A 20,911-nucleotide genomic window follows, 5' to 3' on the forward strand; every position below is an offset into this window, starting at 1 on the left:
ATATATACTCCCTTGGCACAATCCAGGCTCGCCAACCATTCCAGTTCGCCAACCATTCGAGCTCGCCAACAATTCGAGCTCACCAACCGTTTGAGGTCCCCAAGCGACGTCACCGCGAATCGGCTTTCATCGACGTCGACGTCAAATCCGCCGGCCCGTTCCTGAATCATATCGGCATCCCAGGACTCCCTTCGTCACCGATGACGCAGTCAGGCAGTCGAAAATGGGTTTCTCCGTGGCTTTGGGGCGAAGCTTGTGGAAGAGCTCCCTGCCCTCCATCCAAACGGTTCAGCCCTGCTGGCACCAGCAACACTGCTCCATCACGCAGGCATCCAGAGGCCATCCTTTCCCGTCAGGGTCTCATCGACCTGGCTCTCTCGAGGCTGCTGTGATTGCCCAGTGAGCCAAACGGATTTCCGGAAGCTTCCAACAGCCTCGTATCTTCTGCGGGACATGACCGATATCTCACCAGAGATGTCGCTCCGAGGGCAATATGGGATTCTTTCCATCGCCTACGCCATGCACCTCTACATATTCCTGGTCTTTCTGAAGAGTCTTGGATGCCCTCCGCTTTGGAGCTCTCTGAATGCCCTGTTTTTTCTCCTGGTCTTTGTGGTCAGTCACGGTTGTCTCCTCTCCTCAGGCTCTTTCGTGAGAAATCGAGCCACTTGGGCTCACCTTTATCAACACCATGATGGAAGTGTTTGGGGCGGGGCTTTTCTCACGCCTGTGCTCTGTGCTTCCAACCTGTGTTGCTTCAGGTCATGCCCCCAGTCGAGGTTCTCAGCGCCATCTTGGTTCCACTGCAGCTCGACGTCGTCAACGATACAGCCTCCCAGGACACAGTGGGTGGTTTTGGCTCTTGTTGATGGTGCTGTCCTGTGGTTTGCCTTGCTCTGTTGGTAGTCTATCCACCGGCAACAGCAGAATGAGACGGCGGTCTATGTTTGAAATCACATCCACACCCATGATTGTGGATTTGGCATGGCACACCTTCCATACCCGCTCTCAACTCGTCGCTTCTCTGGGGCCATTGCCCAAACAGATGCAACTCTCCACGATCCTGGGCAAGGTCTCGAACTGCTTCATTGCATTCTATGGCCTCATCACCATTCACTTTTCACATCGCTCGATTCAGTTCCTGAAGGCCGTGTTCCAGTATTCGGTGCTCTGGGTAATGCGTGGTTGCATCTCTTGCTTCGTTTCCTCGTCGATATCCGTAGCGTACAGCCGACGAGACTAACTTTCGATTCCAACGGCTTTATGGATATGGATATGGATATGGATATGGATATGAATGTGGCTATGGTTATGGTTATGGATGTGGTTCAGGACTACGCCGGCCACGCCTTCAACCTCCTTCTCTTTGTCGGATACTGTTTGTTCTCGCTCGTCGACCGCCTGCGGCCATGGCGCACAGCCGCTCAAGCCTTCTATGCCTTTATTGTGTCGACGACATGGCTCCTGACGGCCGCATTGATCCACTGGAAACTCAACCGCTGGGCACGAGCACTGAGTTCGGGGCTCGAGAGCCGTCTTGGGAAGGGCAGCCGGTCCAGCCGAGATCGAAGGTCGTCGCTGCTGCCGACGAGCCAGAGCCTTCGTCTGGGGGCAGTCCGGGTGGCGTTCTACCTGTTGATGGTGATCAGGTAAGGTCCTTTCCCTTGACCCTGGCAGCTGCGCAGTGCCATGATTTCTGTGAGCCGATTGCACTCGTAGTCGCATATCTGAAGGGAAAGCGGAATGTCTGTGAGACGATGGACCAGAGGCTATCGTTTGACGACTCACTGGCACTATACGGGCCGGCATTCTCTCGTTTCACTCTGCACCCACGATTCGCAACCGCAACGACCGCAACCGCAACCTCGACTACATCTGCAACGACAGTATCTCGTCGACGGGCGCCATCGGATTCGCTGCCATCCTGTCCACCTCCATGCCCAACATCTCGCTAATCTTGTTGCGGTCGGGGATCGTCTTCTTGGCTTCGCATGTCATTGTGGCCTGGCACATGCTCTTCAGCATCCTGCCACAGCGGATCCAAGAGATTGCCACCTCGGCGATGGATCCTGCGGCGCTGTCGCGCGACGGAGGCCGGCCACTCGACAACAACCGATCTCTTGAACTCACTGTCCCATACAGTCCGTCACAAAGCCACGGGGCCATCGAGCATCGGGCAAAGCATATCATAAGGTCGATGTCAGAGACAGCGGCTTGAAGAGGCTTCCACAGCCTGCCGTCTGATCGCTTTGGCCAAGGCGCTGGCTTCCACTTTGATCGACCAAGCGATGCGACCACCTATCCGGAATGAAATCGAGCAGCCACTGTTCACCTCGGCTCCCCTGTTGCAGCAGCGAATGCATCCCACACTCCGATTCACAGTCGCGCCTTTTCATGGTCAGTCGTTTGGTGCTCCATGCTGGTTGCCATCGCCAATACATCTGCCCTCGTTTAGCACAGATGCCACCGTCAAAGGCGCCCCGCTATATCTCAGCAACGATGGCACTTGCCAACATTGTTCGTTTATTGCGTTGTGTGCTCTCAATGCGTGCCATTGCGAGCGGGAGAGTTACATCTTTATGGATAGAACAAATCGCCAAGAGCGGGATCAAGAAACTCAGGCACAGTTTGACACCAGAAGCTGGCCCAGGGTCGAGCACTCCGAGCTGACATAAGGGCCAATGCACTTGAGGACCTGGCCATCGAAGTAGGCTGTCTGCTGCAGCGTTGCGTCGCTGAGGGAGACCCATGTGTTTTCCGCCTGTTGAACACAGTTGGAGATGGTGAGGTCATTATCTGGAACGAGGCTTTCCCAGTTCGAGACAGAGTTGTAACAGTCTTGCCATTGGGACTGGTAGTTAACGACAGCGCCGCAGCACGCCGAAGAGATGCTCATGTCGCCAGAGGATTGGATGAAGGCACATGCGTCAGTAGAGCCACCGGCGGCAAAAGTAGCAGCCCGAGAGGTGGAAATGGCCGTCGTCACGACGCCGTTGAAGACCGAGGCAGCGACGACGGTGGCAACGGCAGCACCGATGGCCAGCTTATCGGCGACCGAGTGTCCGGTGTTATGGGCGACCTTGTGCACCTTGGCACCGGCACCGATGCCGCTGGAGAAAGCCTTGTTACCGACGGCGTCGACTTGCTTGCCGATCTGCTGCGTGACAGTGTCGTCGATGGGAACCTCCATCATGGTGGGGTCGGCCACGGTTCCGTGGGGCGTGACGCCCTGGGCTGCAGGGTCGTTGACGGCAGTCACGCGAGGGCCTTCACGGATGATGTTGAGGAAGACCAGGGAGAGCAGGGCGCTGACGACGGAGCACCAAGTCGTCCACTCGGCGACACCGATGCTGGTGAGAGACCAGATGGAGGCACCCAAGGAGACCACGGTGAAGAAGCAGGCTGCCCAGAACAGGGTGCGGTAGGTGATGCCGCAAAGGCCCTGGCGAGAGTAGAACTCGCTGAGCTCGCCGGTCGAGCGCATGGCGCTGATGCTGCCAGACACCTTGACGACCTTGGCGACAGAGACGCCGGCGGCCAATATGCCGACGACGGCAGCGGCATAGCCACCATACTGCAGGAAGAAGGTAGAAGCGTCGGACATTGATGGGGAGGAGGCAGGCGAAGACAGGCGGGGGCTTGAGAGGGTGCTTGATCAGGCGAAGACAAGAAGTAGACTGAACAATGTGGATGTAATAGAATCAGACCAGAGACATAGGATGGAGCAGGAGTGGGAAAGAAGCCTCAGGCAAACCCGTCAGAGGAACGACTGGTGGGCCAGACGGCGACGGGCACGGCGTTTATATGTCCCCGATGGCGGCCCTGGAACGGCGGCGCCGGCATGGGAGTGCATATGTTGGTCGTCGACTGTGCAACATGGGAGGGTCACTTGAAAACCGTCCAATCGAGGACCGAGGCAAGGCGGTCCTCGATGTGAAGGTGGCGATATGACGGTATCGGCAAAGGCGCAACGGACGACGCATTGAGGGCGGGTCAGGGCAACAGGGTCAGCAAGGCCGGGTATCGGCGGCAGGGCAAATGGGTGTTTCAGATGGAGTGCGGTGTGTGGTGTGCGATGCAGGGACAAGGGATGCGGTTCGAGCAAATCGAATGCGCCTGCGGGTGGAGCAAGTGCGGAACGGGTGGTGCATGTTCGGTCGTTCGAGACGCTTGCGATGCGAGAAGCACAGCCATGCGGCGACAAGTCGGGGCGTGGTGCTATCGGGAAGTCGATACGACAGAAGTGTCGGTGCAATCCGGGCAGTGACAGCAACGGGAAGGTGCAATTTGGGCATGGCGATCGGGGAGGGGGTCTCAGCCGTTGCTTGGTCGTCGCTTGGTCGTTGCTTGGTCGTCACTTGGTCGTCGCTCAAGGCGAACATTGGGTTGTTCGGCGGGTGGAACGTTCGTCGACACAAGCGCCACGCAGCTCGGGCCTGTGCGCAGCGCCAGTCGAAATATGGAAATCGACGACGATTGTGCCCCGTTGCTTGCGTTCTGTTGCTTTTGTTTGACTGGCCGCGACGGCACCTTGGTTTCAGGTTTGCACCCCGAGCTGCCGCCGTGCTGCAGACACAAGCCGGCGCACAGAAGCCGGCGACTGCGGCCTTCCAGTCTCGAATCCCCACGCTGTTTGGCCATGATGGATGATGGATGATGGATGATGGGTTATGGATTATGGATGATGGATGGTGGGTTATGGGCTGTGTTTTCCAGGAAAATAGCTCATTGCCCGATTTGGATCGTGTGCTCGAATGCCGACCAAGGCGCGCGGCGCAGCAGTCCACTGCGCCACGGCGTGCCATACACGTGATACGAGACATGGGATTGGTCGCTCCTTTGCGCCGCTCTCCCAGGATCGCCATAACCATCATCGCTATCACCCTCACAATCATCATCACCATCAGCATCACCCTAACAATCATCACCCACAATCATCATCACCATCATCACCATCATCATCACCTTCACCGTCACCGTCACCGTCACAATCGCTCCGCACCATCGATGCCCTTGCCTTTGCTCGCCCCGGACACTTGCCCAAACTCGCCTCCATTCGTGCCGGTGCCGGTGCCTTCTGTGCCGTCATGTCCCTTGACTCACGAGCCACATCCAACGATATCATCGCCCGTTCTCTCTCAGACATCGCCCTCGACCCATCCCCCGGTCTCGATTGAAGTATCGCGCGATCCGCCGTCGCTATCCGAGCCCACCATCACCCCAACCCAGACCTCATTATTGCTTCAGACCACGGATGCATCTCCCGTCGTTTCTTGTGAAGATGCCGTTGCGACAGTCCCAGCGACTGCATTGCCTTCCACCGAGCCTGGAGACCCAGAGCCGAACCTGCCCAGCGCTCCAGGCATGATTAGCCGCGATCCCATTCCCCACGAACTCAGCAGCACAGCAAGGCCAGCTTTGGCTACGACCGAAACTCCATCAGCAGCCCTGTCCGATGATGCCGATTCCCCGCAGCAGCCATATTCTAGCGTGGAGCCATCTTCAAGTGCAAATGGGCCAGCCATAGCCGATGTGACGGACACATTCGATCTGTCGTCTGTGCCCTCGCAAGCTTCCCCCACACCCATCGATACACCGCCTGACCCGACAAGCCTCTCCGAGGCATCTTCAACCGCATGCCTCGCCCATACCGACCTCAAGCCCTCTCTGTCGCACTCCGTGGACAGTTCGACCTCGACATCACATCACACCCATTCACCAATCTTGCCTTACAGCGACAACTCCACCACAGCCACATCCAAGGAGATCCTGACCGACCCGGTGAGGCCGTCTCAGTTCAGCGCCGAACCGCTGACCACACCCAGTGTCCCGGCTCGGGCAAGTTCAGCCGTCCCCGAATCGCCCTCGCCGCCTCCAGTGCCTCCAGCATGGATCCCTGAGCTCTCTCAGAAAATCTCCTCGGAGCGCTTCAACTATGCTTCTTTCGACTGTGGTGCCCTGATCTTGAAGGCCAATCGCGGAGCGACCTCGGTCAAGAATATCCTCAACTCTAAAAAGGACGACTACATGCTCAATCGGTGCGACTCCACTTCCAAGTTTGTCATTATCGAGCTCTGCGAGGAGATTCAGGTGGACTCATTCTCGCTCGCCAACTTTGAGCTCTTCTCGAGCACCATTCGCGACTTTAATGTCTATGGCGCCAGCCGGTATCGCCCGGATCAGAACTCGTGGATTCCCCTGGGATCGTTTGTGGCAGTCAACTCAAGACAGGTTCAGGTATGTGTAGCCCGCCATGTGGGCGTATCATTCAACTGCAGGCAAATCCTCCGCACGAAATAGAGTGCCGGCTGCACTTGCTGTCATGGTGCATGTGAGAGGGCGGGCTACAATCTATGCTCTTGTCGCTGGCGTCGACCGGGCTTATCGCCAAGGTCGGCTCGCGGTTCAGGGTTAGCACCGGTCGTGCCTAGACTTGCCGATATACGTTGCCGGTTGGGTCTTGCCTGGGCTCTCACCCGGTCGCCCCTTCCGGCCGTTCCTTCCGTCCGCCCATAGACATTCAAAATCCGCAATCCCAACCCAGGGGGATGGTCGCGTTACCTCAAGTTTGAGTTTCTCACCCACCATGGCTCTGAATACTACTGTCCCCTCAGCTTCATTGCTGCCTACGGTGTCACCATGATGGAGGAATACAAGGAAAGCGACACTGCCGACGCTGGTGACTTGATTGACCCTCCAGCGCCTCCGCCTTCCTCCATTTGGGACATCCTTGATCTGCCTGTCAGTCCCCCCGAGGACACTGACGGACCTGGGCGCCGTCGGATCTCGTTCGACCGCTCGTCATCGCCGTCGTCGCCGTTTACCCTCCAGAGTTTCTCGTCGCGGTTCCAAGACGCATTCAAGCGCATCTCTAGCGGCGAAGGGAGCTTGAATGTACCTTCAATCTTTGATCCGTCGCCCGAGACTGCAGATGTCGACGGTAGCGTCTCACGGGAATCAGCCGATACATCTGCAATGACCTCGGCAGGATCGAGCTCCATCGGCAGCGGAGGCAGCGGAAATGGCGCCAGCGGTGCCAATGGCAATGTTCCGTCCTCAAGTACCTCTTCTGAAAACGTCTTTCGGGCAATGAAGCGGCGCATCGATAGCCTGGACCGCAAGAGCGAGTTATTCGAGCAGTACATTGGCGAAATGGCCAAAGTCATGACAAACGTGTTTGCCAAGCTCGACACAGGCTACCAGCAACAGCTTACCGAGACCCAGGCCAAGATGAACAGCACTCTGACGTTTTTACTGCAGAACATGGTGAGGTTCTCGTGCGGGATCGTGGTGGTGGTGGTGGTCCAAGGTCGATCGCTTTTGATAGAGCGGTGGTTGCCGAGCCCGGATCAGGCATCTGCATGCTACCAAGTCAAGTTGGTACTTTGGCCCGCTTGGAAACGGGGCGGTGTCATTGGCTCTTGACTTGTATCAAGCGTTTGGCACCCCCGGATGCCTGATGGGCTCTCGGAGAGCCAATGCGGAGCGCATTCGATCACTTGCCGGCGCAGGACATCATCCAAAGCAATCTAATGCCGTCTCTTCTATGCAGCATCGGCACTACGAGAAGACCTGGGGGGTGTCGATCGCCGAGCTCCGGTTGCAAAACGCGCAAATGTATACCGAGATCGAGGCGCTCCGTAACGAGGCAAGTCGTCTCTGCTGGTTGCTATCCCTACTGGTCCCGATTTAGTCTCTTATCCTGCACATCGCTACACAAACCCTGCCATGGTCCGCATCGCTTTGGGTCTCGCCATCATTCGTGTGTGATTCGATTGGCCGAATAGTCAGGTCCTCGAAAGCGGATCATGTGCTTGTTGCTTGGCTGTGCGGAGCTGTGCTTGTCTTCGTCCCGATACCATCGCCGAAAGGAGCCTCTCAGCAGCGACCGATTCTCGCGCGTTTGATGCCGTTTTGGCCACCTTCCTCGACTCGGAAACGCTCACCAACCTCCCATTCTCTTGGCTTTTGCCAATGAATGCTGCAGCTGTTCCTACAGCGGATCGTCCTGGGCGCGATCCTTGTGTGGGTCCTCTTTCGCACTCAGATCCTGTTCCTGCTCAAGGGCATCCGCGAGACCTTTGAAATGAAAGACGAAGAGGAGGATGGCCCAGAATCCGCCCGAGGTGATCGTGGCTCGAGCCATTCGCTTCGGTCCACTGTGTCGACGCCCGAGCTGAGAACCGATGGCGATCTCAGGTATAGCTGGCCGTCCACTCCAACCCCATATGCTTTAATGCCCCTCTGGGCCCTGAAGATTGCTCTGGCGGCGAGTTTCGGGTCACGAAATGTAGCCTCGAGGGACGTGCTCTGTCGAGCGGACATTCGAAGCGGCGGCGACAAGATGATGGCTGGACGACTTCGGGACAGCCTGGGCGACGATACTAATGCTGGTTGGATGTGTGGCACAGAACTACAGATCAACCCGAGCGGCTCTCTCAGCGAAAGGCAAGTGCTCACGAGCGCCTGATGATGTGGTTCACCGTGAGTCTGGGTCTGTTGACCACTTGCTGATCGACCGCTGACTTTGGTATTGGTGATTTATCGCAGCAGAAGTACAAGCGCCGAGCCTCTCTCTTTGGGCCGCAGACACCTCTCCCCGCCGATTGGGGACGATCGCGTTGATGCACTCGGTCCAGGAGAGAGAGCGGGGTCAGGATCGTCCGAGAGCGCCCATGTCCAACAAGCAATACACGGCCAAAGCGATCATCGGCAGCCCCCGGGTGAAGAACTCGGGCTGCATCCACGCCGCGATCCCGCGATCCACATTCCACATTCCACATTCCACATTCCGCATTCCGCATTCCGCATTCCGCATTCCGCATTGCGTGGCTACTGGGATTCTGGTCCTGTGGGTGGCATTTGTCGGCCGACACTTGGTGCTCATCGTTGTGGCACCGCCGCGCGCACCCCCGTCCTGTCCCGCGCACGAACGCGACGAGCCAACCCGATTTTGCCCAAGAGCGACAACCAGGCAGAACGAAGACCAAAAATGCTTCCTGGGGGCTCCAAGCGCCGTCTTCTTCTGGCCGGCTCTGTCTCGCATCGCCGCGATGGATATCAAATCCCTCCTCTGCTGCCTGCTGCCCCACAGCCCTGACGACGACAACGATGGCAGCGACGGCGGCTTGGTGGTTTCTCGGGCGGACGCTCGCACTGAGGCTGCCGTGCCTGCACGCGGGGTCCAATCTCTCGCAAAGACCGACCCTTTTGGCCCTTGGCTCCATCCCGTCGAGTGTCTCGTTGTAATGGCTCGAGACGAGCCCAACGCCTCTGCATCAGCAGCTATGAAGACGAATTGATGCTGGGCGGTAGATTCGGCTTGGGGGGGGGACTTTACAAGTTTGTCATTTCTGGAAGCCTGTATGTGTGAGAGTACATAACAAGACTTGATCGATTCCTGCATCGCGCCTGGCCAAAGTTCTCTCGCTTATGCACTGTAACTTACATTCGGGGCTTTCGCGGCTCCAATTACCCCATAGTCTTATTTCCGAGAACAAGATCTTTGAGATTGTCAACTCGTATGGCTGGAAAGTCCTGTCTGAGACTCGAGAGCTGTCCCGAAGCCGTCTTGAAGCCGATCCGTCGATGAAGGATAATCCGCTGTTCCCGCTGCTTTATGTCACTATGGACATGTCGATCCAGATCAACAACACCAATACTCGTGCAATCTACCCAGCTCCCAGCCCTCCGGCTGATGAGATTGTGCACAAGTGCTTGAGATATCTCTATCGAGTGGGATACTTCCCGGCCCCTTCGGTTTCTCCGTCACCGATGAAGGAGGAGGAGTATCCCGAGGTTTGCATCTTTGGCCGCACCGGCCGAAACTGATTGCTATCGAATCCCCGAGCAAGCGCTGAAGTTGTTATTCTCTCTTGGCCGTTGCTTGAATCTCGGCTGTTTCTTTCGTATTCGATTCCATTTTGTTGTCACATGGCACTCACAAAGGTTCCGAGAATGGCAGTATGCCTGATTGCCTGTTACTCTTCCCGTCGTTCGGGACCAAAGAACCGTATGCACGTGCCCCTCTTCCCGCTTCTCTCCATTCTTTTCTCCCCTCTTCACTCTTCCCTCTTCCCCAGTTTCCAATGTTGATCGTCGCATTTGAGGTCTTGTGAATTGGAAAATATAGAGGTCATTGTGACTAAATCAGCAGCCATATTCCATTCTGGTTTCAGAGATTACCGTGACTCAGATGACGACACTTGAGTTGTTTCACTGTTGATCAGAATAGCAATGCACCATCCTCTACGAGATGAATAGACTGTTCTGACTGGGGCGACTCACTGTGCGTTCCAGGTCATGATCGCTCTGGCAACTTCTCCTGGAGGATGCCAGTGATCCATAACTAGTTGACGCAGATCAATGTTTGCTCAGATGTCTGGACATCCAAGATATTCACTGTTCTCCTCGAGGCTCGATCCAGATGCGCCCAGCCAACGAGGTCAACACCTCTCAGGGATGCGCTGGACATCTGGGGGCATTGGACCCGTCGCCCAACAATCCGGATGCCGCTATGCTGACATGTCAATCGTTTGTCACACATGGGTGCCTCTGAATCATAACGATCGCTCTACGATATATGTGGGTTATGGGTACTCCGGGACTCAGAACGACGCAACGGGGCCACTATAAGGGATGGTGAAATATTCATTTTTATCAAGGTCTCTGACGCATACGTGCAAGGGAGGAGGTGCGGTTGGCGGCCAATTAAGGGCCTCGTCGGACCAGATGATTCATGACTTAGAGATCGCCGCCACGGGGTTTGACTGAGGGCGTCCAGCCGCTGATCTTGGGGACAGTAGTACTGTAGGTCTTGAATGCAGCAGTTGTGCCGGTAAGGTTCTCGATATGAGCGGGTGGGTTGTACTTGGCGGGCTTGGGCAGGGTCTTTTCAGTGGGGATATCGTCGGTCATGCGGTGGAGCCACTGGTGCCTTTGATCGGCCGCCCATTGGTGCGCATCGCGAGGGCGGTGCCGTCCGACGGAGTGGTACGTAATTGACGGAGAGTCCCGCCCAGATCCGAGGTGTTCCATGGAGAGAGTCGATCAGTGGACGGTCGAGTAGGATTCAGGCAGGAAGTTTAAATAGGGGACAGGTAAGCTCTGTTGCCGGTCTCACGAGCCCATGCCCTTGAGGGCCGAGAGACGTGCATAAGTGCATCAAATTGCGACGTGAAGCCAAAGCAGCGCGCGAGACGGCTGTCACTCGGTGCCTGGCACTTACCACTCCGGTGGGACCTGGGAGGCATCGGAGTTCCAGCGGCTGAAGAGAACCCAGCGGTCTCTCACTGAAGCACAGGGCGAACGGAGTTAACAAAGTCGGCAGGTCTCAGGAGTGGGACAGGCGTCGTCTCAATTGAACGGCCTGAAGAGTTCATCCAAAGTGGATGTCGGGGCAGCAGGGCGGGCACGGGATGGACCAGTTGCGCAAAGAGCTGGATCAGCGTGGCCTATTGTCGCATCTCTCACCAACGACATCGTTCTTGTTTTCGTAGTACTCGTTTCCGAGGTAGTCCTTTCCAACAAACGTTCCAGCCTTGGCCTGATCACTACGGCAGTGCGAAGATCGAGAAAAATGCATGTGGTCGGTCAGATTGTAGGTTCCAAGGCAGGTTGTAGCACAGCAGATGATCGCCGAGTCAGGACGATCGACGTTGTCGAGCGCTGGAGAACCAGCGGCGCGTCGTTGTTGGATAGGACAGAGTCGGCCGGATGTCCTAGCGTCTGAAACTGCTCGGGCAGGGCGAAGAGCATACATGGTGTTGTACTGCCAAACGACTCGCTTCCATCCATGGGCTTTGATGGCATCGATCTTGATGGAGAGAGCCAGGGAGAGTGGCATGTCAGAAAGGATGAATATCCGAGGAGGGGGAGAAAACGGATGGAACGATGACGGTGCATATGCCCTGCCGATCGGTAAGGCAGATTCATTTACCGTTTGAAAAAGTGTGTTTTTCCAGCTCGACATGGCGCTGCAAGATTAGAGATGCGATGTAAGTCGCAGTGGCAGATGTCCAAAGGCGCGAAGATGGAGATCAGATGACGTCGAGGATGATCGAGAACGAGAGAAGTGTTTGACGACTTAATGGCGAGTGTCGGTCGAGGGCCCTGGGCACTGGGGCAGTGTGGTCGACGTGGCGCCGGGAATCGATCATCTCCGAGGAAGGAGCCGGAGAGTCGAGGGGTCTGGAGAACAGCCAGCGGCGCAGTCGACTTACCGATTCGAGGGGACAGAGACGGATGGATGGACGGCGGGTCAGATGAAGCGCAAGAACAAAATCCCGAGCCAAAGAAACGCAAACGCCGAAAAGGCAGGAAAGGCGCAAGGCCGTGCGCAGCGCAGCGGCGCAGGGGAAAGGCCGGCGCAAGGAGCAAGAGCCTGGATCGATCCGGCTGGAGTGAGTCTCTCCGCCCCAAACAGCCCGTCCCTGGGTGGGTTCTGGCGGCTCTGCTTCCTCCATCGGCTGCTTCCTGCACCGGCTGCTTCACCGCTGCCGTGACCCTCGGAGCCACAATGTCGCTCGACCCTCGCGACGGCCGCAGTAAAATGATCGAGCCTCCCGGTGGAAGCGGCGATCGCTTTGGCCAACAAGTTCAAGCTAGCCACGCCTCTTGTCGTCCGGAAGCGATCCCCGCGAGCGAAACTTCTCCACCCGCTTCTCCAGTCTTCAGTATTTCCAGGTCCCAAGTCCGCCAGCAGCTACATCAAATTGGTTGTGACAACGCTCTCCAACTCGATGACTCGGTTTTGGATGAATTTATCCAAGAGCTCAGGGTTGCATACGAGGCCGAGATGAAATGGGTTGATAGAGAGCTGGAATCCTTTCGGGAAATGAATCTTGCGAGCGAATCATGGCATGCCTCGCATAGTCAATCTGGCGACGACCTTTATGGTTTGTATCGATCATGGCGCAGCTTGTATAGACATTCAACCTGACTCTAGAATGGGCGAGTGCGTGGTAGCCGCAATAGCCCCTGCCAATAGTGAGCTCTGTTACCAATTCTGGATATCGGTGCTCTGGACAAAGCCATGCAATTCGGCACCTGTGATGGACTTGCTCGATGGGAAGAACTGACGTCGATTCTCGCTTGCTTCGAATACCAAAAACCTTGTTCTGGATCATAATGGGTCCGTTCCAGACGCTGGATTGGACATGTCTTGTCCTCAGACCAACGACACTGCATGCAACATTCAGCAGCCACAAGGCCGTTTTGTCGAATCCGGCCGACCACCAGGCTCATCACCAATAGAAACCAACTTTGCCGCTTGTCAGACTGATTCCTTTCACACAAAGAGCGGCTTGCCTCAGCCTCAACAGCCAACTTGGATCAAGACAAGGGCTGGTCATCAAATCCCGGACTTTGACTTGGATGAGGTGAACTCGGCGCCGCTGCCTCAGACTCCCCCACCGCCGGCCGGTGGAACAACATTGTATGGATCGAATGACGGGATTCCCCGGAGCGACCTTCGCGATCCTGCTTCGTCAGGCGACACAATGGCGAGACATCAGCTATATCCCATGGAGTCGCTTCAAAGACCCTTGGCTCCTGCTGACTATGGTCGCAAGTTCCCATTACCGTCGAGAGGCGTTCCATCGCAAGCAATTGAATGTGGATCGCAGCAACACGACGCCTACCCACAAGTCCGACGACGAACTCCCAATCCTCTCCTTTCACTTGAAACAGAGCAAGGGTCCGAGAGACCTAGCTCAACTGCCTATGTCGATTTCAGCGCACCCACAAGCCGAGCCACTGCTCCAGTTACACACCATCTCAGTACATCAGCATCTGTGGGGCAACATGAACCGATTTCATCAGTGAATTATCAGCTGCCCAGTCCCAAGATGGATGCTCCGATTGAGAGCTTCTCCAGAAGCTTTTCTTCCTCAACTTCATCCGAGTCCATGCGCCTTCTCAAGGAAATAGAGATGGACATGCTGGCACGCGAGTCTGAATATCGTGTGCGCTTGACCGATCTTGATTTGCGTCCAATCCACAGAAGGATACGTCAACAGCAGGAGCGAAGAAGAGCAGCTAGCCACACACAGCAACTAATCGAGCCATTGGAAGGAGACGTTGAGAGTTATTCTCCGCCCCGATATTCACCTTTTGAAAGATCCAACCGGCGGTCAGATGGTGCGAAGTGGATCTCAAGCTCCACCATCTCTCCCAAACGCTATTCGACCAGTTTTGAGCCACTGGAGACGGCGCCACTGGAGACTGAGCCGTCGCGAACCCCAAAGTCTCACCAGGCAGCAAGGCAAATCAGCAGAGGACCCAAAGCAAGAAATGGTGACGACGTAGCCCATGCACGAGAGCAAAGATCACAATTGCTGTACGATAAAAGTCATCAATATCCAGCGTTTGAATCGACAACGAGGACAAAGACGAGCGGTCAACGGGTCCAACTATGGACATCACATGACGACATTGGCCAAGAATTAGGAGTAGGTCTCCCAAACGCTGTGCTGTATCTGGTGGCATTGCCAACGACTGCGCTCTCACTCTTACACATCTGCCACCGACGAAATAGCTCGGTGCGGAATCATATTCATCAAGTGCGCCAGTTTCACCAACTTCGAGCTCAGCAAGCTCAAGTCATCATGGGAAAACATCCAAGAAACTGACTCGTCGGACGCGATGTATGTGTGCAAACGATAGTGCGGTAGCGAGATCGCCGATAAAGCTCTTGATGCCACCTTGAGTGTGACGAGATGAACGCCAAGGCACTCCGAGAGCCATTTGTCGCTCTGAAGCTTTGAGCTTCGATTGCTATAGCCGAGTAGGCGATGGCATCGGGGATTTATGTGGGTAGAATTGGAAGGCAAGGAGCAGGAGTTCGCATGGACTGCCATCGGACTTGCCGAAACATTGACCCTTTGAATCAATCTACAATATCTCTCTGGAACAATAGACACCCCTCCAGCGGAGCCCGGGCGAGTCCCGAAGAAACACGACCCAGTCTCTCGATACCATCAGCACAAAGCGAGATGGGATAACGACAAATTTCTCAAACGTTTATCTTGACGGCATGGCTAGTTCACTTGCATCAGGATGAGATCCAAGTTCAAGCCCCATCGCAGAATGCTTGGCCAAGTTCATATGACCTCGGAATGAAAACTTTGATCAGGTTTTGAAATTTGATGGACAAAGTATCGCTGCTGATGATCGATGAAATTGGCGAGGCTGTTGGAAAAATGCCGGGAGTGCAATCAGTAAGACGATAGCTTCTTGTTCACCTTGCGGCCTTCTGGGAAAATGAAACGGGACAGTGTCCCATTTCTGAAGTGCTTGGCGGTATTGAGTGCCTTGGAGAATGCCAGGTGTTCGTCTCGAAGGAGGCGGCCAAGGATGTTTGAGAGTGGTAGCTCCTTCCACATCGGGAACTCGAACTGGCAGCCCATGGTGGCATCAGCCTTGTCGGTAAACTGGGCAAGGTCGTGGGCACCGGTATTGAGGTGGGCATAGATACGGATGACATCATTCTTGACGACGCTCGTGTCCTGGCAGAAGATGTGGATCGAGAGGGAATGGTACTTGTCATTCGTGGTCCAAAGAGTCCTCTCTCAGTCGCCAGGCTGCACTACAGTGGACTGGTTTCATCCTCTCATGGTCTTACCACATACGCTGGCGTGCCCCGGCCTCCCTGGGTCGGATCGAGGGTGGACCAGAAAGCTGCAGTGTGGCCATTTTCTTTCCTTGGCGGCTGGAGAGGCGAACCTCTGCCCGTTTGGATCCAGGCCATTCGTCGCCTTTGCCATCCAGGCCATTCGTCGCCTTTGCCATCCATTTGTCGGTACCATGTGGCGTGGGATGGTCTGGATCGTGCTCGCCATCTATGGTTGCAGAACGAGTATCGACAGTGGTGATAGAGTGGTCATTGTCGAGTCATCGGATGGTTCTCCCGGTCGATCAACATCAGCGGTTCTTATGGGACAGCACTGTTGTATATTGGATGCATTGGATGTATTGAATGCCAAATACAACACTACACGGCCATTGCCGCTTGATCGGGATCACTTTGCAAGTCCACTCTTTGGTGTCATGGTGTCTTGGATGGGTAGGGGAGGCGCAGTTTGGTTGCATGTTCGCGCTGTGACATGGTTATTTGGGAGTGGAAATTGGGAATCAGGGCCATTTGCCGAGCCCCTCGAGGTTGATGATGGCAGGATTATTTCCATTCTCGGCGGACTTGCGGTACCAGAAGACGGCGGTGTCGATGTCTCGAGGGACACCCCAGCCATTATCGTAGCAGTCGCCGAGAGCGTTTTGTCCGTCTCTATTGCCCTGCTCGGCCGACTTGCGGAACCACTCGGCTGCCTTGGTGCGGTCCTCGGTGACTCCCCATCCCCAGTAGTAGCAAAAACCAACGCTCCACTGTCCATATGAGTTGCCTTGGTTGGCCGACTTGCTGAACCGCTCGAATGCCGTCTTGTGGTCCTGCGATACTCCTCTGCCGTATTGATAGCACTCTCCGATCCAGAACTGGCTGTCGCTGTGGCCGTCGTTGGCGAGCTGTTCAAAGATACCAGCTGCCTTCTCCCGGTCATTTGTGGCTCCGAATTCTTGGAACACACACACAGCCATGAGATGTCTGCACAGCCAGTCCCTTTCAGATCCAAGCTGGCACAGCTCGAAGAACTTGCGGGGTGCGGGTAGGTCGGACTTGATTGGGGCCCAATTCGCTGCCAGACATTCGCCTTCCCCGAGTGGGAACTCATCCGACTTGTTCTCTCGAATGATCTTGGTACCCATTGGCTCGTCGCGCACGGTGCCCCGGCCGAGGTAGTGCATCCACCCGACCATGTGGGTGGCGATGGGTTTGATGACTGGGTCAGTCGACTTGGTGCTCACTTCCTGCCAATGGTTGAGAGCAGCGACATCGCTCTGTTCGACATTGTGGCCAACGAACGAGAACCATCCTCGGAGGAACACGATATGGAGTCGACCATCCTCGCTGCCCTGGTCGGCGGCCTTGGAATACCATTCGATCGCGTTGTTATAATCTTGCTCGACACCCTCGCCATTCTCAAAGTATTGGCCGAGGGCAATTTGCGCCCGAGGGATTCCACGATCTGCAAGATTGCGATACAGCTCGACGGCCTTGGTGTGATCTTTGTCGACCATGACACCGTTGCGATAGCATTCGGCCAGGCGAAACTGTGCCATCGGATGTTGGGCTTGGGCGGCACTCTCCAAATGGTGGAATATCTGCTGACGGTTGGTGTACTCTTCAGGCTCATCGTCATCGTCTGTTTGTGAGTCGATCTCAGATTGCAGCATTCGAGCCAAGAGATACGAGGCAGCACCATTGCCCATATCGGCTTGATCTTCGAGCCAGGATCGGTCGGCTGTGACCGGATCGTCGCAATGCAGCGATATGGCAATCAAGTCGCTCGGTGTGAGACCGATTCGCATCTGTCCATCTGGATTGCACAAGCCTGCATTCTGGCACCAGCTGTGGAAGCGAGCCACCTTGGAGCTCAGGAGAGGCTGGACATGCCTACACACTCGGAGGAGAGCCTTGATGGTGCTGTGATCGAGGGCAAGCTGGAAGCTGTCGTTGCAGCATATGATGGTGAAGATATCTGGGCTGTGCTCGAGTGAGAATTGGGTGATATCGGGCATCGACGAGGTTGCTCTGGTTTCAGCTTGAGCTTGGTGAGTGGGAGATGACTCCGTGGTTGGAGCAGACTCGATCATGCTGGCCATGTTGAATGTGGGATGGAGGAAAGTGGATGATGGAGATGGACAGGGGACAGCGAGGGAATTTGTGGCAAAGCAAGCCAAACAATGGCAGGCCATACACTGGCCATTGAACACACACACAAGCCTGGCTCGATCCGATGGTTTGATGGCTGGAATCGATGTTCTTTGCACTGCCACAGGCACCGCCACATTCATCGAACATGAATCGAACATGGAATCGAACCCCACAACACACACACAGTGCTCACAACCATGTCCATCCTAGTTCCCTCATTTTCTCATTCCCTTGCATCTCGTAGCACACCAGAACCAACACCAGCTTGATGGTCGGACAAGATGTAATCCAGATTGCAGAGGTCATGGCCAAGATCACTTGCGCGAGGCTTCCACCAGGGTGTTGTGGTTCAAGTATGGAGGGGCGCGCAATGCATGGACTCCTGGGAGGAGGAGGGGTACTGGACAAAGATGCGACGGGAGGGTCGTCCTTGTCCCAGGTTATGGGATAGAACTGGGTCGATGGTCGATGAGAGTGAGCTGAGTGACTCGGTCATGAAATGCAGTCTTGGACCGAAGTTTGCTCGTGAATGTAATCTCGGTCCTCTTGGAATGCTGCGACTCTGGTCCTCATAAGGGATCGCATCAGATGATCGCGTGGGGTTTCGTTATTTCTGGTATTCGTGGTCAGCGCCGATGCAGAGAGGCCAGTGACAGCAGTAAGTCGGAGCATGTGGTTGAATCAGTAAGGATGAACCAGGCAGTGGTAGACAGGATGGTGATCCATGAGGAGACGACAAAGCAATGCACTATACGGCTTTATCATACGCCATATCAATGAGATCGGTCGCATGACCACTTGGATCAGAGAGCGTCCGCGTGTGTTGATGCAGCACTGGGAGATCATATCCACCCATGCGGGTTGATGAAATGCGAGGAATCGATGGCAAGGGCGTCAGTGTCAAGCACGATCGGATGTCGAGGAACGAGGCGATATCGCCCCAGATCTCAAGTGACAGCTCCATCGCTGGGCGTCATGATGTACATGTGTATTGATCCACTGACTGCGTTTTGTTGTCGTTCGATGGTAGCCACACACCCTCCATCACAAGTGATGCCCGTTCCAGTGAACCGACTTGGATACTTGGCTGTGATCGTTGTCATTGGATATACATGTTAGCCGATCCATAGAATCCACAATTGTCCCCAACCGCTCGAGCAGGCCGATAGCGGTCTCAGCCTCCCACCAATGAGAACCAGCTCGCACCCTGTGCCACAGCAATCGGCACCATTCAGTCCAACTCCAACAAATCATACCAGCAGTGCATGCTCGACAACAAAGACATCACTCAAATTGCCCAGGGCAACACAACCAAGACATCGAGCCAGTTCTCGTCTGACCAGACGACTTCCGGTCTCGACTCGACAGCGATCATTGCCCTGGTTGCTGCATGTCTCTGTTGTTGCTGCGGCATCTCGTCGATTGCGGCCATCGGGTATTATGCTTACCAGAGCATCGATTCCGGGAGCGGCAGCAGCGGACCGGGCGGTATGCCATCGCCAGCATCCATCGTGAGCAAACTCAAGAAGTAGACGCAGCATGTAGTGGGTATGCCGAGTTGATGGTGATCGTGCTTGGCGCAAAGAGTAAATTGGTGATCGAGCGATTGTCACTGTTCAAAATGACATCACACGGGTCGCTCGCTGCTTCGTATCCTGTGCGGTTCCAGAGCTTGTAGTTGGTCGAGTTGGGTCCACAGGTGTATATGTCGAGATTCAGCGTCTGTTGGGAGGCCAGGGTGGTCGGGGTGGGTACATTTTGGATCATGTTAGCACACTCATCCATCGGACTGACACTACCATCACCTGTGGCGGCACTTGGATTCACTGGGAAGTAGTAGCAGCCATTACTGCCGGTGTTGTACACACACTCGGCGTTGTTCTGGTTGATCGTGCAACGGTGTACATCTTGATGGTCGGGACGTAGATGCAGGACCATGGTGTTGTCGAGTGGGTCTTGTTGTACTGATAGAGCCCAAATCCTCCACTTGCAGTCAGGAGCGATGAGGAGACGCAGCACAGAGCGATAACGGCCACGATGATCCAGATTTGACTTGACATTGGTCTGCTGCGAAGGGCGTGTCAGAAAAAACGCAGTAAGGGTTTCATCCTCGGCATATGCAATAGCACCCGATGGACTCGCAGCGTAGCATCGCCCTGCAGACCCTCCAGGCAAAGACGCCCGACCACGCCGAGGTCTTGGAAGAGAGCATCTATCGCTATGCCACCACAACTTACAAGGGCGTGTGCAGCTGGATCAACCCGCAGTTCCGAGACGCATACAAGTCCCGCGCCATCATGATGCTATCGAACCTGGAGGCCATCGTCGGCATGTTCAACTCGGGTGCCATTCAAGACCCTGCCAACTGGACGACCTGACACACCAGAGCCTTCGTCCGGACGCTTGGCTGGTGCAAGACCAGGGGGCCACTGGCACGACAGCGGCAGCAGCGGCAAACGGCAAGTCCGGAGGAGCCGACGGCCAGATGAAATGCACCGACTGTGCTCGCATGGGCAGAGACTCGTATAACACCGAGTTCATCCTGGCCCAGCATCGCTCTTTGGACGAGGCCAGCACCATATACGCCCACTGCTCCGCCCACATCGCATTCCATCGCATTCAATCGCACACCATCATACCAAATGCAAGTCGTCACTCGTATCACTCTCCCAGATTGCCAAGAAGAGCGCACTTGGCAATGCCCAAGAGAATACCACATCCATGCATTCCAGACCACCCGGCCCACAACCACAGAGGAGCTTCATCGTGGCCTTGGTCAATGCTGGGAATGCTGGATGCGTCTCTTCCATGGCAAAACTGGTGCACTGCTACGCAAAGGGAGATGGCGTCGAGAAGAACGACGGCATCGCATCCAAGTGGCTCATGAAGGCTTGCGAGCATGGTCATCTACCCTCGCAGTACACACTGGGAGTTCGCTTCCAGAATGGTATTGGTCTCCCAATCGACCATGTGAAAGCCGCCAGGCTACTGACTGGGTGTCTGGAGAAGCAGCCCAATGGATCAATCATCCCGATCGGGCCCCATCTCACCAACAGCATCCTCGACCAGCAAGATCCTGTTTTGGCTGCCAAGGTGTATTCCATCCTGGCCGCGAGAAACAGCGCCGAGTCACAGGTTCGTCTT

The 20,911-nt window shown here is 55.5% G+C and overlaps 8 protein-coding genes across 8 annotated transcripts; 3 read left to right on the plus strand and 5 right to left on the minus strand.

Moving 5' to 3' along the window:
* The first annotated feature begins 224 nt into the window (after positions 1 to 224).
* BJ171DRAFT_253768 (uncharacterized protein) lies at positions 225 to 2,307 on the plus strand. The gene is made up of 5 exons (XM_053106704.1): positions 225 to 615; positions 762 to 845; positions 1,046 to 1,174; positions 1,333 to 1,649; positions 1,888 to 2,307. The coding sequence occupies exons 1-5, from the start codon at positions 454 to 456 to the stop codon at positions 2,216 to 2,218; spliced, it is 1,023 nt and encodes a 340-aa protein (XP_052962456.1). The 5' UTR covers positions 225 to 453; the 3' UTR covers positions 2,219 to 2,307.
* Positions 2,308 to 2,442: 135 nt separating this feature from the next.
* Positions 2,443 to 3,443, minus strand: BJ171DRAFT_525958 (uncharacterized protein). The gene has a single exon (XM_053112666.1). It carries the CDS (start codon positions 3,191 to 3,193, stop codon positions 2,618 to 2,620), a length of 576 nt encoding a protein of 191 aa, XP_052962457.1. The 5' UTR covers positions 3,194 to 3,443; the 3' UTR covers positions 2,443 to 2,617.
* A 1,921-nt stretch (positions 3,444 to 5,364) lies between these two features.
* BJ171DRAFT_635962 (UNC-like C-terminal-domain-containing protein) lies at positions 5,365 to 10,154 on the plus strand (the record flags this gene model as incomplete). Its single annotated transcript, XM_053115698.1, has 4 exons — positions 5,365 to 6,237; positions 6,517 to 7,266; positions 7,988 to 8,199; positions 9,483 to 10,154. 4 exons carry the CDS (start codon positions 5,365 to 5,367, stop codon positions 9,829 to 9,831), a joined length of 2,184 nt encoding a protein of 727 aa, XP_052962458.1. The 3' UTR covers positions 9,832 to 10,154.
* Positions 10,155 to 10,625: 471 nt separating this feature from the next.
* On the minus strand, positions 10,626 to 12,267 carry BJ171DRAFT_525962 (NADH ubiquinone oxidoreductase subunit NDUFA12-domain-containing protein). Its single transcript, XM_053112667.1, has 6 exons — positions 12,222 to 12,267; positions 11,939 to 11,975; positions 11,760 to 11,815; positions 11,473 to 11,552; positions 11,228 to 11,291; positions 10,626 to 10,936 (listed from the first exon to the last, which is right to left on the minus strand). The coding sequence occupies exons 2-6, from the start codon at positions 11,969 to 11,971 to the stop codon at positions 10,744 to 10,746; spliced, it is 426 nt and encodes a 141-aa protein (XP_052962459.1). The 5' UTR covers positions 11,972 to 11,975; positions 12,222 to 12,267; the 3' UTR covers positions 10,626 to 10,743.
* Positions 12,268 to 12,464: 197 nt separating this feature from the next.
* On the plus strand, positions 12,465 to 15,026 carry BJ171DRAFT_253861 (uncharacterized protein). The gene is made up of 4 exons (XM_053106705.1): positions 12,465 to 12,896; positions 13,144 to 14,450; positions 14,537 to 14,810; positions 14,918 to 15,026. Exons 1-3 carry the CDS (start codon positions 12,518 to 12,520, stop codon positions 14,705 to 14,707), a joined length of 1,857 nt encoding a protein of 618 aa, XP_052962460.1. The 5' UTR covers positions 12,465 to 12,517; the 3' UTR covers positions 14,708 to 14,810; positions 14,918 to 15,026.
* A 189-nt stretch (positions 15,027 to 15,215) lies between these two features.
* BJ171DRAFT_571720 (uncharacterized protein) lies at positions 15,216 to 15,862 on the minus strand (the record flags this gene model as incomplete). The annotated part of the gene is made up of 3 exons (XM_053113694.1): positions 15,781 to 15,862; positions 15,623 to 15,755; positions 15,216 to 15,539 (listed from the first exon to the last, which is right to left on the minus strand). Exons 1-3 carry the CDS (start codon positions 15,837 to 15,839, stop codon positions 15,216 to 15,218), a joined length of 516 nt encoding a protein of 171 aa, XP_052962461.1. The 5' UTR covers positions 15,840 to 15,862.
* Positions 15,863 to 15,934: 72 nt separating this feature from the next.
* Positions 15,935 to 17,758, minus strand: BJ171DRAFT_603262 (uncharacterized protein). Its single transcript, XM_053115167.1, has one exon. The coding sequence runs from the start codon at positions 17,713 to 17,715 to the stop codon at positions 16,132 to 16,134; it is 1,584 nt and encodes a 527-aa protein (XP_052962462.1). The 5' UTR covers positions 17,716 to 17,758; the 3' UTR covers positions 15,935 to 16,131.
* Positions 17,759 to 19,192: 1,434 nt separating this feature from the next.
* BJ171DRAFT_254035 (uncharacterized protein) lies at positions 19,193 to 20,118 on the minus strand. The gene is made up of 2 exons (XM_053106706.1): positions 19,636 to 20,118; positions 19,193 to 19,489 (listed from the first exon to the last, which is right to left on the minus strand). The coding sequence occupies exons 1-2, from the start codon at positions 19,825 to 19,827 to the stop codon at positions 19,289 to 19,291; spliced, it is 393 nt and encodes a 130-aa protein (XP_052962463.1). The 5' UTR covers positions 19,828 to 20,118; the 3' UTR covers positions 19,193 to 19,288.
* Positions 20,119 to 20,911: the final 793 nt, after the last annotated feature.

Source organism: Polychytrium aggregatum (assembly GCF_025602895.1).
Source record: "Polychytrium aggregatum strain JEL109 chromosome Unknown BJ171scaffold_59, whole genome shotgun sequence".
Taxonomy (NCBI): domain Eukaryota; kingdom Fungi; phylum Chytridiomycota; class Chytridiomycetes; order Polychytriales; genus Polychytrium; species Polychytrium aggregatum.